The sequence below is a fragment of the Drosophila innubila genome (genome assembly GCF_004354385.1).
Source record: "Drosophila innubila isolate TH190305 chromosome 2L unlocalized genomic scaffold, UK_Dinn_1.0 4_B_2L, whole genome shotgun sequence".
In the NCBI taxonomy this organism is placed as follows: domain Eukaryota; kingdom Metazoa; phylum Arthropoda; class Insecta; order Diptera; family Drosophilidae; genus Drosophila; species Drosophila innubila.
Genome location: NW_022995372.1, coordinates 24,388,367 through 24,401,714, shown reverse-complemented (window position 1 = coordinate 24,401,714; position 13,348 = coordinate 24,388,367). Strand labels below are relative to the sequence as shown.

Genomic DNA, 13,348 nt, shown 5'->3' with positions numbered 1-13,348 from the left:
AAGAATTAAAAGTAATTTCTGCCATCAATTTTGCCCGCAGCTCGACTCTCAGAATTATATAAATATTGTCGAAGTGAGCGATTGTTGCGCCCACAGGGCGTATGTGTGCTATTTATTTCAATGAATTTTTAATGGCTCGCAATTAGACACTAGCTAAAAACGACAGGCAGCAAGCGTTCTGCTGACAAAACAAAAATGAAGTCAACATTTAAGCTTTTAAATTAAATCAACCAAGTGAACTCAACTGAGCCATTAATTCAAGCAAATAATAAAATGAAAAATTGTACATAATTAATATTTTAGAGACCAAAAAAAAATTCAGAGATTTTGAATAAAACTTTTAGATTACTTTGTTGTCAACAAAAGTGGAGTATGGAACCATTTACCACGATGTTTATTAGTTTCAACGACTCAAACGAACTGTTTTTAGTTAATTTGCAATTTAGCCAAACAAAATTACGCCCACAGGTAAACCTAGGTTCAAGCTCAGTTGTTGTTGACTTAATTCCATAATTTTACCTGAACTAAGCCAAAATCGGTGAAGCTTTTATATATAGACTTGCTTAAAGTTTGGTACTTTCAACTGGACTTAAAGCATATGCCTAATACCTAATGAAGTCTAACCTGAGGGGCAGTTGTCAGATTGCAGTGGTGTAAAGCGGATGGAGAATGAACTAACTAAATTCACCACTCTACCGCCTTACGCCTTACCACGCCTAACCTCGCCATCAAACACGTCACGACTAAGAGCATTAGCCGCTTTTGTGGTTAAAAAGTTTTTGCATTTTTTCTCTTGTTGTTTCTCTTGCCTTTGCCATGGCTGAGTGTAAAAAGTTCAAAGTTGCGAGAGAGCCGTCAGTTATTTGCATAAGTTGCCATAGTTATTAAACTGTGAAAGGACAAAAATAAAAAAGACGCTGCATACTTTTAAGCGCATTAAAAATAGACACCAATCGTGGGCCTATAAATGGAGAGAGGAGAGAAAATGCTTAGCGAAATATACCGAAGGCAATGACAATGCCTGGGGAATTCAAAGTAGAATTTACTCAGGTGCTAATCGCATTTAGTAGTCGATGAAGCAGATACTCAACCAACTAGCTGTTGCGCTTGAAATATGCTTTAATACAATTTTTTTGCTGAATGGTTTATGCTTATAAAAGAGACCGAAAATATTCAAGTAATCGATAAGCCATAGTTTAATTAATTTATTTATTTACTTTAATTTTTATATATATTATATATACGGTCTTTTAATTGACTGATCATGACTATTTCATGAGGATAAAGGAAAATAACTATTTTGTTGATTACTTTTTTAGAAATATACGCTTAATAATTAGTGTAAATGTCTATTTTAAGTATACCACACTTAATATTTTTTATTGGTGACTTTTGTGAATATAATTGTATAAAAAATGCACCATTGTTTATGAAGTAATTTAATAAAAGTTAAGAAATATTTGTGAAAATATTGCTTCTTATTCCTGCTTATAACATTTTTATCAGGTGTGTTCTAGAAATCTGTAGAGATTTTGAAGAGAAATGTTTTTTAAAATAACCGTTCAAAATATTGGTCTTCCTAAAATGTCCGAGAATTAATGTTTTCGAACATATTTTTTTTTTTGCATTTTTATTTAATTTAACGATATTTTAATTCAATTTAATAAATATTTAATTTTGTCAAATCTCTCATAATTTGTTTAGACATTAGAAAGCAATGGTTTCTTTTTTTCAGGAACACCAACAATTGCTTTTGGGTTGCTTTAGCACTGTTATAAATTTGTAGAACACCCATGAATCAAGATCGGAATGCAATAACTAAATAAAAGATAGTGACCATTTCGAAAACCATGGAACAAAAGAGAATGCATTTTTTATTGATGAATATCGAATCTGTTGTCCTTCAAATTTTTGTGACTTAAGTACATTTCAAAGCTGCAAGCATCAGCCCTCCCGCTGTCAATAAAATTGCATTTTGTGCTACTGGGTGACATTACAGTCCAATCTTTATGGCTTGCTGCTTTCCTGCCAAACATGAAATCCACAAACAGCGCCGTCGGGCACGATTGCAAAAGGATACGCATACACACATCCTTGCATGCTACGAGTATTGCCAATGATACAAGTACCCTACGCTTATAGGTGCCAAGGGGGCGCATTAGGTAGATAGCTCTCGTTGTTGTCGTTGCCATCAATGTCTGGCTTTCCGGTATGCTAGTACCATTGTCTGTGTACCGTCTCTGAACTGTAACCTCCACCTTACCCTACTTCTTTCTGTCCCTCTACATTTGCCATTGTCAACAACAGTTTAGCTCAAGGCCGTAAAAGCAAAGCATTCGCTATAACTGTCACGTGCAAACTTATGCTACACATGTATGTACAATGTACATGTGTTTGCTCATAGGTGTAACTATGTGTATTTCTCTCCTTCTCCTCCCTCTCTCTCTTTCCTATGTTCTCTCTGTGCTTTCTGTGTGCTTGTGTCTATGTCAAAGCATACTTGAGCTTCCATAACACGACCATGTTAACTTTTTTCTTCCTCTAACAGCTGTCGCGGCTGTCAACGGTCGTTAAGTTGTATGAATTTGTCAAAAATTTTTTTTGTATCGTAACACTGATATTTAAATTAAATTTGTCGACTGACGAAAAGCTTCTTAAGTAAATATTTAAAATGTCTTATAATAAAATAATATATTTGGATATGTACGTACAGTCAGCTATTAGATTATCTTAAAGTCAAAAAATAAAACCGATACCAATAAAACACCTATTTCGGTAGTAGGTTCTATTTCAGTTTTCTCCTTTCGCTTTTGGTATCAGTACCAGTACGTAACGGTACACCAAATCAATTTTGAAACATTTTAAAATTATAAGGTGTCGTTTTATAATAATTATGACATCGAAGTTAATATTTAGATCCAGAGAAAAAAAATTTTTAGAATGAATTAAATAGAATTTGAATGCAGAATAAATTAAGATGCCAAACCATGATCAACATGTCATTCCGCTTGGAAATTGGTAAAGTTTTGCCAAAATTATGACAGTTCGAAGTTGCTCAGGCCTCTGATCTAGCAACTATACAAGTTAAAATATTTCATAATTTTGGCATGATTTTTACAAAATAATGAAAGGCCTCAGAATCAGTTTAAAGTGTCTTTTTATACTAATTACTATATAAGGAGTTAATGCAAAATAAGAACTTGAGATTGAAAATTATGAATTTTCAAAATTTCTAAGGGGGGACCCTTACCATCAACATAGATCCTAACTTTGAATACAGAATGAAGTAGTCGAAGTTGCTCAAGCTAACGGTTTCAGTTAACGGTTCCGATACCGGTTACGCTGTTATACCCTGCTTAAAATACTATTGAATAGTCACATTGGTCTACTACTCTTTGCATACTATTTAGTTAAAGTTTTAAAACAGTCGTAATTATAATTGCATTACCTTAAATAATTATTTTTCATGTGCTTTAAACTTCCTTGGAGTGTAGCATATTTTTTCCTGATCACGCCATATCAATAAAATAATTATATTAAGTTAACACAAGATTATTAACTCGGTTCGCAATACACTTAACTATAATAATTGTATTTTCTACTTAAATTACGAGTAATTTAACAGCCGTATAACAATTATTTTCCTATTGAAAATAATTCTATAACAGTTGCCTACCATCTGCAAAACCATTTAAAATAATTGTATAACAGTTGGGTTGCTGTTTAATTCGCGCGTAATTTGCCTGACAGCTTTACAGTGACGTCTGTCAGCAGTCATTAAGTTGCAATAATTAATGAACACAATCGATTATGGCAACACTGTCAGAATTGAATATGCCGCCTTTTTGAGGCATGCAACACTTTTTGATGTACGAGCCAATGGGTGACAAAGAAACTGCGATAGCTAATTGATTTCCGCTTCAATGTCTAATTGTCATTCCTGGACACTCTAAATTTGATATTGCGTAAAGGCGATAACCTGTGCTTCCCTGACCCCTGATCCCTTGTCCCTAATTCCACCTGACACTTGGCCATCGCGAGCTAAGCTTTCACACATTGTATTTGTATGCAAATCGCACACGCAACGCTTTGATTATTCAATTTTGCAATTGTTGTCAGCGCTGTCAGTGCTTTGCATTTGAATTACATGAGGAATTTATTTCAATTATAAATGACGACGGCTGTGGACTCCCTTCTCCTCTCCTTTCCCGCTTCCAGATGCTTTGGAATTCATCAGACCCAACGTCGACCAGCGAATGCCACGAAGTGTGCAGCGAAGCGTGAGAGTGCCAGCTGAAGTTGACCAACGACGATGAGCAGGGGAGTGAAAATGGGGCTGAATATGGAGATGGGAATGGGAATGATGCTGATGAGAACTTGACTTGATTTTCCTGTTAGTTGTTGACAGAACTTTTCAACAAAGTGCTGCACTTATCCAACTTGGAAATCAGCATGCTCAAGCACTGTTAACCAAGCGTTGAGAGCTCTTCCAGAAGGTGAACAGGTATGGCAAACTGATTCTGATAATGATTTAACTTTAAGATTTTCTAGGTTCCCTTGCATTTATTTCAATTAATCAGTTTTTGTATGTCTGTCGCATGGATTGTCACTTTTATAATTTGTATTATTGAAAATAAATCCTTAATAACTGAAATATTTTATTTTCTGTAATTGAATACAAATAAATAATAATTGTTATTATCGGATCTATAAAATAAAATTAATAGTTATTATACATTTGAATGAAGTGTACAACTTTTGCTTTATTGTGTATTTTACTCAAATTGTAATACAAAATTATAACGTTTGATGTCAGGCTTTTATTGATTATTAGATATGAATATTTGACGTGAATTGTACAGCAAAAATTTCTAAATTTTGTAATAATTGGAAAAATAATATTCGAATTGTTCGCATTTAGAAAATAATAAATAGTTGCAATAAATATCAGATAATGATTGAATTTTACATTTTAATTGACTTGAAAGATTTGTTGTTTACATTAAGTTTATTTCAACTGATAAAAAAAAAACCATTATCTGTGCTTAATTCTTTAATTACGGAATTAAAATAAGAAAATCCTGTTGTTGAAATTTTTAGATTTTTCCTAGAAGAATTTAACAAAGATAATTTATTTAGAACACACTTGCCATTATTTTATTTTGCATTTAAGATAGAAACAGGAAATTAAATCTTTAGCAGGCAACTTGGTCCATTCATTACTCAAATTTTAAAACAATAAAATTTTTCCGAAATATTAATCACACCGATATGAATAAATTTCTTTTTTAACTCATCCTATAAAAATGATCAAAAAGAATTTAAAATGTGCTCCCATCTCAATGTTTTAAAATATTTCTTAAAAATTTAATTTCATTCTTCGTTTCATATCTTCTTATACGTATTTAAAAAAGATAGGTTTTGAGGAACATTTGGCTTTTTTGTAGGGCAAAACGTGTAGCACACATTTTCCGACTGAAAGGGCCTTTTATGCATATTAAATTAAACAGTCAACAGTTTTTCGGCTAAATATGCTGTCAGGCCCTGAGACTTAAGGCACACACACGTGTTTAAATATTAGGCTTAAAATTAATTAATAATTATGCCTAATGATATTTGTGCATATAATATTTGACTGTTCATCAACGGATGCTGGCTCTATTGTCGCATTATAAAAAGAGGAAGAAGAACAACAGGAACAATGAAAATTACCTCATCATCGTAATTATCCTGCTCAGGCATGACTCGGCGTTTGATGTGGGCTTAAATCGGATAATGCGACTTGCACAGGATGTAAATTTTCTTTAACTTCTCTCCAAGAGTTACACACACAAACACACTCACAATGATGGGCGTGTCCTCTGCCCCTCCTTGGCTTAAACTTTCTAGATTGCTAATCGAATATATCAATTTTTCGGCAACAATTTGCGTGTGCTCTTAATTTGTCTTCTCTTCTCGCTCCTTATCTCTCTGCCTTGTTCTTTTGTGATAGTTATTCTTCTTTGGAGCTTTTGGAACGCATCAGCTTGCTGGCGATGCTGACATCCTGCAGAGCTTTGTATAGCACAAGTGACTTCTGTTGGCAGCCAGCTCTATTTTCATGCTTTTAAATTTACTGTAGGACACTTTTTGCGCCCTTAACTTTCCTCCTCCTCCTCCTAATTTTTGTAGTTGTTGTAGTTCTTGTTGTTGCTGCTGTTGTTGGTAATTATGAATGCTTTGTTGCTTGACTTAGAAACTTGTCTTTTGGCCCTCGTAATGCGCTTTTGCTGTTACTCGTATCCTAATGAGCCTGCAGTCGACTTTCCCAGGCGCTTTTCAATGCTTGACACTAATGATGCAACATACTTTTAGGCCGTGCGCTAAATTGAAAGAGAATGGAAAACACATTTTAAAACACTGCATCAAAGTTGTTGTTGTTGTAGTAGGTGTTGTTTCATTTGCTTTGCCAGCGTGTTTGTTGTTAGTGCCAATTTTTATGCTGTGTTTTTTGTGCTTTTTAGGACAGTTATGTGTGTGGCCTGTGGGTGTGAGAGTGTATGCATATGTGTGTGCACATACATATATGTGTAATTCATTTGTAGTAGTTATAGTAGTTATACAGGTGTGTTTCATAAATCCCAAAAGATTTTGTTGAAAATTGCTTTTGAAAACAACAAAAAATGTGTTTTTATAAATTTAAGCAAACATTTTTTTGTAAATGGCATTTTATTTCCTTTTATTCGATTTAAAAATAATTAAAGTTTATTTAAATAAATTTTAAAGTTCATCAAATCTCTCTTGACATTTGAAAACAACCAAAATTAGTTTCAGAAACACCGACAATTGTTTTTGCATTGCTTGTAGAAAATTCCCGACCGTTGTTGTTGTTATTTTTGCTGTTGGTGTGGTGCATTTGCTAGAGATTATAGTACATGCCTCATGCTTAGCATGCTTGTAGATGTGCATATTTATATATCTATGTGTGTGTCTCTGTGTGTATCCATTTGCATGTGTATATGTAGGTTAAGTTGTCTAATGTCTAATATTTGCATAAACAAAGGACAGCGCCAAAAAGTAGGCAATGCTTTTTTCTAATTACGTGCTGTGTTTACAGTTGTTTTCTCTTCTATTCTTCCTCTGCTTCTTGTTATTTTATGTTTGCTGTTGTTGTTTCTGTTAACCTTAAAAACTAAACTATTTGGTATGCAAAGAGCTGCATGCAATTTTGTGATACAAGAGGAAACGGGAGTGGAAGGAAGTGGTAAGAATATTACAACTAGCGGTTTTTTGATATGCAAATCGTTATGTGCGAAGATGTGTGTGTATGTATACAGTGATGTGTAAAGTGTGTAGTGTTAATAACATTACATTTTCAATTTAAGTTATGGGAAGTTTTTGCATAACAAATGTGCTTTGAGTTCCACTAATGTTTAATATTGTTAATGCAATACAACTGGGAAAGAGGGAGAGAGATAAAGAACGGGATAGTGAACTAGTTGTGTCTTAAGAGTAAATGGAATTAATAGGAGAAATTTAAAATTAAATCGCCATAACTAGAATTTATTTAAAAAGTAACTAATGTCTGTTTATAGATAAGATATGTGTTTATAATAAGAGAGAGAGAGAGAGAGAGAAAGAGAGATTTATATATGTTGAGAAAATAAGAAAATGTTTCACAGCAAGAGTAATTAAAAAAAAAAAGTTTTAATGTAACAACGTAATCACAGAATTTTTAAATTTAAATGATTTAAACTTCGACTGATATATATGGCTTATTAAAGAATAAGCTTACAGGGACCATCAGTAGCCTTAAAAAGTAACTTTTCTTTTCCAGAAAAAAAATTGTGTTAAAAATAATTTATTTTTCAGGTGTATTAGTCTAAAAAAAAACCAATATATGCTTTACAGTAGTATATTTTGTATTCATCATATAACTGTAAATTTAATCATGTTTCTTAAACTAGTCAATTTTTGAATACGATTTAAGCCCGAATTAAACCGAGTGTGCCTACAAATCAAATTCTTCCAACAGTTCATAAATATTCAGTTTAAACAAGATAAATATTATTTAAATTCATCGATGCTCGAGGCATCTTTTGAAACCCAAGTTTCATTATTCTTTGTTAAATAGATTTGATAAATGTTTAATCTGCCGTTAAATATTGCACAATATTCTATAATACATAAATTACTTAGCACACATAATTAATGACAACAGATGCAAATTTTATGGTCGAACTACAGCTATCGACTAAGTAGTTAATCCATGTGCTGCACGTTGTGACAGTCATAATCTATACAAAGTTCGCATTGCAATTTTAAAAGTCATCTTTCCGTTTCTGGCCTGACAAAGCAACTGCTGTTACTCCTAGTCATGTTAGGCAGAATTCACTGTGTGGACCAAATATGACAATGCAAGACTTTGGGCTTTGAATCTACTTTTTGACTGCTACTGCCTCGTTTTTGGAAGCCCCAAAGTAGCATAAAGTTTCACGCACAGCCATAAATTAAAATTAAAAAATGGAACCAAGCCAAAAAAAGTGAAAAGCAAGAAAAATGTGAGCTTTTCATTACCCTGTAAGAACAATGATAACGTTTGATACAACTGCAACAATAGTCACAGTAACAAAAGTAAAATTTCATTAATTTTTGCGTGGCCAAATTGTTGCCACAAGTTTTTGCCTCGACCTCCTAGCGGCGCTTTTGTTGTTTTCATAAAAACGATTATAATTTTTTAAGACAATATTACATTGAAACAACTTTTAACAATAACACAGAGAAACAAACCAAAACAAAATAATAAATAAAATACATTGCATATTTGTTGATGTAAAGACTCACTGACTAACTGAATGCTGACCACATAAAACAAAAGACCAGCTTGCCATGTAAAAACAGACCCATATAACTTTCCACATACATCCTCACATACACCTACTCACAATCACATACACTCAAAATGCTAACATGCCGTGAAAAAAAGAGTTTCAACATTTTGTCGAGCAGCGCAAAAATATTTTGTGTAATTTTAATAAAAATGTTAGCAAAAATACTATAAACGTTTTTGTAGAATTCATTAAATAGTTTATACATACATATTTCTCCACTTTTTAGGTAGTAAGTAAGTATAAATGTAGTAAGTATAGCTTACTTATCAAATAACGATCTTATTAATTTTAAAATTTTACATCAACTATACCTGCTTGCAGAACTGTAGTTAGAACAAAATGTAATCGCAAACATTATATGAGTGTGATAAGAAATAAATCAAAATTAATTTTAAAGGTACGTTAAATTAAAAAGTTAAATTAAAATTAAATAAATATATTTTATGTATAAGTTTAATATTTTTGATATAATTCGAAATGTAGTAAATTGTATTAGAATAAAAGGAAATTGAAATAAATTACATATTATGATATTTCTACAATTCTTATTTAAATTGGTAAAATATTAAAAAAAACATTAGTCGACATACAATAGGTGAAACTTTTGTTTGAGTGCTTATGGTATATCAGCGACGATGATTTTGGTTAATGTTTGTTGTCATATTAATTATACTATGAGCTCAAATATTTTGTATGTTACACCAATTTAATTCAGTTCTGATAAAGTTAACTAACAACGGTGTAAAAACTGAGACTTTCCATTTTAGCATTATGTATGCGAAATATTAGTGCTAGACAAAACATTTTGTGCAAAGTGTGCGATCCTATTTTGTTATCAGCATGTTGACATTCATTCCCTCTCAAACTCACACACACACACACACCCACACATCCTGAGTCAGTCTCTTTCGGTATTGTAGCTGACTTCCGGGCGTAATGCAACCGTGCGTAAGCGACTTCCGCTTGGGAGACGAAGGCTCCCGAGCACTACGCATATATCATTGTCAAATGTTTTCATATCGTTTCATGGCGTTTTGCAAAAATTGTAATTTATTGCTTCAATGAAGCGGCAAAGCATATGAATTGTGAATTGTTTACAGCGCACACACATACATATGAACATACAAACTTACATATGTACATATACATATGCTAAGAGAAAACATAGAAAAAAGCTGATTGCCCACAAGTGAGAGGCGCTTAAAATGCGGCAGGACTCAGGACACAGGACACACATGTCAAGTGCAAAAATCAATTGCAGTTACTGCCCACAAAACGTGTTGCAGCCAGCAATTTGCCAGGACACTTTTGTGGCCGCTAAAGCTGCCATTGCGAGTGCCTCAGTCTCTGCCGCTGCCGCTGCCGCAGTTGACGTCGTGGTACGTGCCACTTATGTTGCCGTAGACTTTAGTGACAGTCAGCCCATGTTGCACGTAAACCGTAAACGTTTTTACTGGATTTGTGCGGCGTGGCTGGGTTACGACAAACCCATAATGTTTCATTAGTGGCTGCTTCGCTGCTTCTTGCCAGCGTCTAGTGTTGCCTTCAAGCATCAGAAACCCAACAGAATGCCAAACTGTCTGCTGTCGTTGTACAATGTGAGGCCAACTGACATGTCCAAGCAGCCAACCAAGCCAAATGAATCAATCGATAGCCTCCTGGCTGTTGGATTTGTACTAATTCAATAGAAATTGAGTTCTCTCAAGCAATTCGCAACTCAAGAATTGTTGAAGGTAATCAAGTTTGCTTTACTAAAATCAGGGAATAATACCGGAACCGGTACCGGAACCGCTAACCGACACTAACCGTTTCATTTTTAGTACCGGATCTGATGCCGTAAGCGAATGAAAATTCTCTGTCAAGAACCGAATACCGGTACGGTTGTGGTAGAGTTGTCCAACTTCCAACTGTCATAACTTGATCAAAACTGAATAGATTTTCAAACGGAATGTCATTTTGATCATGATTTGGCCTCTAAATTCATTCTGTATTCAATTTTTGTTCATTTAGGAAATTTAATTATTTTCGACCAAGATTCGATTTCGAAGCTTTGAAATTTTGAATATTCATTGAATATGCATTCAAATATTTTTTCAAATTCGTTCAAATAATTTTTTTTTGCCCTAGGTCTGTTAATTTCGATGTCATATTTATTATAAAACGCCATCTTACAATTTTAAAATGTTTCAAAATTGATTTGCTGTACCGTTAAGTACCGGTACTGATACCGGAACCGAAAGAAAGATACTAAAATAGAATCTTTTACCGAAATAGTTATTTCGTACCGGGACGTACCGGTACCGAAACCGTAACCTATATATGTTTCGGTTTGATTCCCTGATTAAAGTGATTTTTATCATTAAATAATTTCTCAATTAAAACTCATTAATTTAACTCTATGTATCATTTCAAGTTTAAATGTTCTTCGACGCCATTTACAATGAAGTCGAGATTTGGGGATGCCATCGCTGCTTTGAATGATGAGTGAACCAGCTGTCAACACTATTCGTTCTTATTCAGGGCTACAATATTATCGAACTTGTACAATCGAGCTATCGACACACAAATTGAATTATTTGAACATAACAGATAATAAGATAAATATTTCAGATTAATTATTTATGCATGTATTTATCTCATATTCACATTCTAGTTGTGAATTGTAAAAGCCATGTGTCATCTCTTTTAATTTAGCTGACACATTTGAAGATGGAAATCTGTATACATAATTACGAGTAGTTTCATCATTGGGTCGACGCAATAAAACGCAAATGTTGCTGCCGTTTCATAGAGTTGGCAGAAGCAGAGGCAGACAATATGTATAATATATATTGTGTGGCATAAAATTAGGCGGAGGCCATTAACAGGGTGCAGAGGCTCAGAGTCCCAATGCGACACAGTTGTTGTTGTCCTTGTTGGTAGGACGAGAGGATGGTGAGGATTGCAAGGATTGTACATTAGTTTTAATGCATGTTTCATGCGCCATTAGGCTTAATTAGTGGCGTTCCCATGGCTGTTGCCCGGCTCAACTTAAATGAGTATCAATGTTGCGAACAGCAACTGCCAGACTCAGGAGGGCTAAGATATGGACGAGGGAGGGGGGACGGGTGGAGGTTATGGTTTTAACAACCTGTCGTTTGGCATGCAATTTTATTATTGCAGTTCGTTGCATCCTGCGATTGCCATTGCACTTTGTATAAATCGTCGGCTCAACGCATACGTGTCTATAAATCCTCTCTATCTTGCCTGATAGCTTTCGCTGCTCATTTTAAGTGGCCTTCAATGCCATGCGAGGGAGTCAGATAGCGAACAATATAAAAAAATTAAGATTTAATTAAAGAAAATAATAAATGCCTGCCTCGCAACAGACAGCTTAAAGCATAAACAAAAAAAAAGAGGCAGCATAAGCAACAACAACAACATCGACAACAACAACAACATCGAAAACATCGACCACAACATGAACATAAATTTTCGTTGCTATACGAAAACGTTCTTTGTGGACTCTTCAGGCTGAGTAACTAACCAACTTCACTACTGCGCATCCGAGATATCCACTTACATTGCGTTGCCTCCGTCGTAAGTTAGCCAGCAAATACAATATTTAGCTGTTCATTGCTACCGGCATTCGATTTGGCAACCCCCTTCCCCCTTCCCCCTTGATACGGTCCAGCAACTCACAATTCTATGGCAAGTGCTGTCGCATGTCGCTTTATTCTAGCTAGAAAATTCCTTGAAAATCTATCAATTCAGAGGCATGTTAGCAATTAAAATAAGTGAAAGGTTTCCAAAAGGAACAGTCACCATATTAACTATTTTCTTTGCAGCTTTTATAAGTTTATTTAAATTCGAAACTTGAATAATTTTGTTTTTTAATTATATTAAATTAAATCCTTACACTAATATGTATGTAATTTATTATATAGTGTTAAAGGGTATTTTTTAGACATTGACATTATATTAAATTAAATCCTTACACTAATATGTATATAATTTATTAAAAAGTGTTAAAGAGTATTTTTTAGACATTGACATTATATTAACTTAAATCCGTACACTAATATGTATGTAATTCATTAAATAGTGTTAAAGGGTATTTTTTTAGACATTGACATTCACTTTTAAATGGGCAAATAAGCAATTTTCTTATTAATAATTAGATTGCCAATGTTAATGAAATTCTGAAAACTGATTGCAACGTATACGTTTTTTTTTTAACAATCATTGTTCCAGAAATCTCAAGAGATTTTAAAGAGAAATGTTATTAAATTTAAATGTCAGAGACTTTTTTTTTTGAACATGTTTTCAGGCATTTATATTCAATTTTAAAGATATTTTAATTCAATTTAATAAATATTAAATTTTGTCATATTTCTCAACAATTTTTTAGACATTTGAAAGCATTGGTTTCTTGTTTTCAGGAACATCTACAATTAATATGGGGTTGCTTTTGCGCTGTTAAGGACTTGCAGAACACA

General features: G+C 33.6%; 1 protein-coding gene across 1 annotated transcript in view; it reads right to left on the bottom strand.

Annotated features, from left to right (window-relative positions):
- LOC117781777 overlaps positions 1 to 13,348 on the bottom strand; it is a 42,787-nt gene that overhangs the window by 15,511 nt on the left and 13,928 nt on the right. Inside the window, exon 2 of the mRNA XM_034618604.1 lies at positions 5,713 to 6,362. Within this exon, the coding sequence (XP_034474495.1) occupies positions 5,713 to 5,742 (30 nt within the window). The 5' untranslated portion in view covers positions 5,743 to 6,362. The remainder of the gene's footprint in view (positions 1 to 5,712; positions 6,363 to 13,348) is intronic.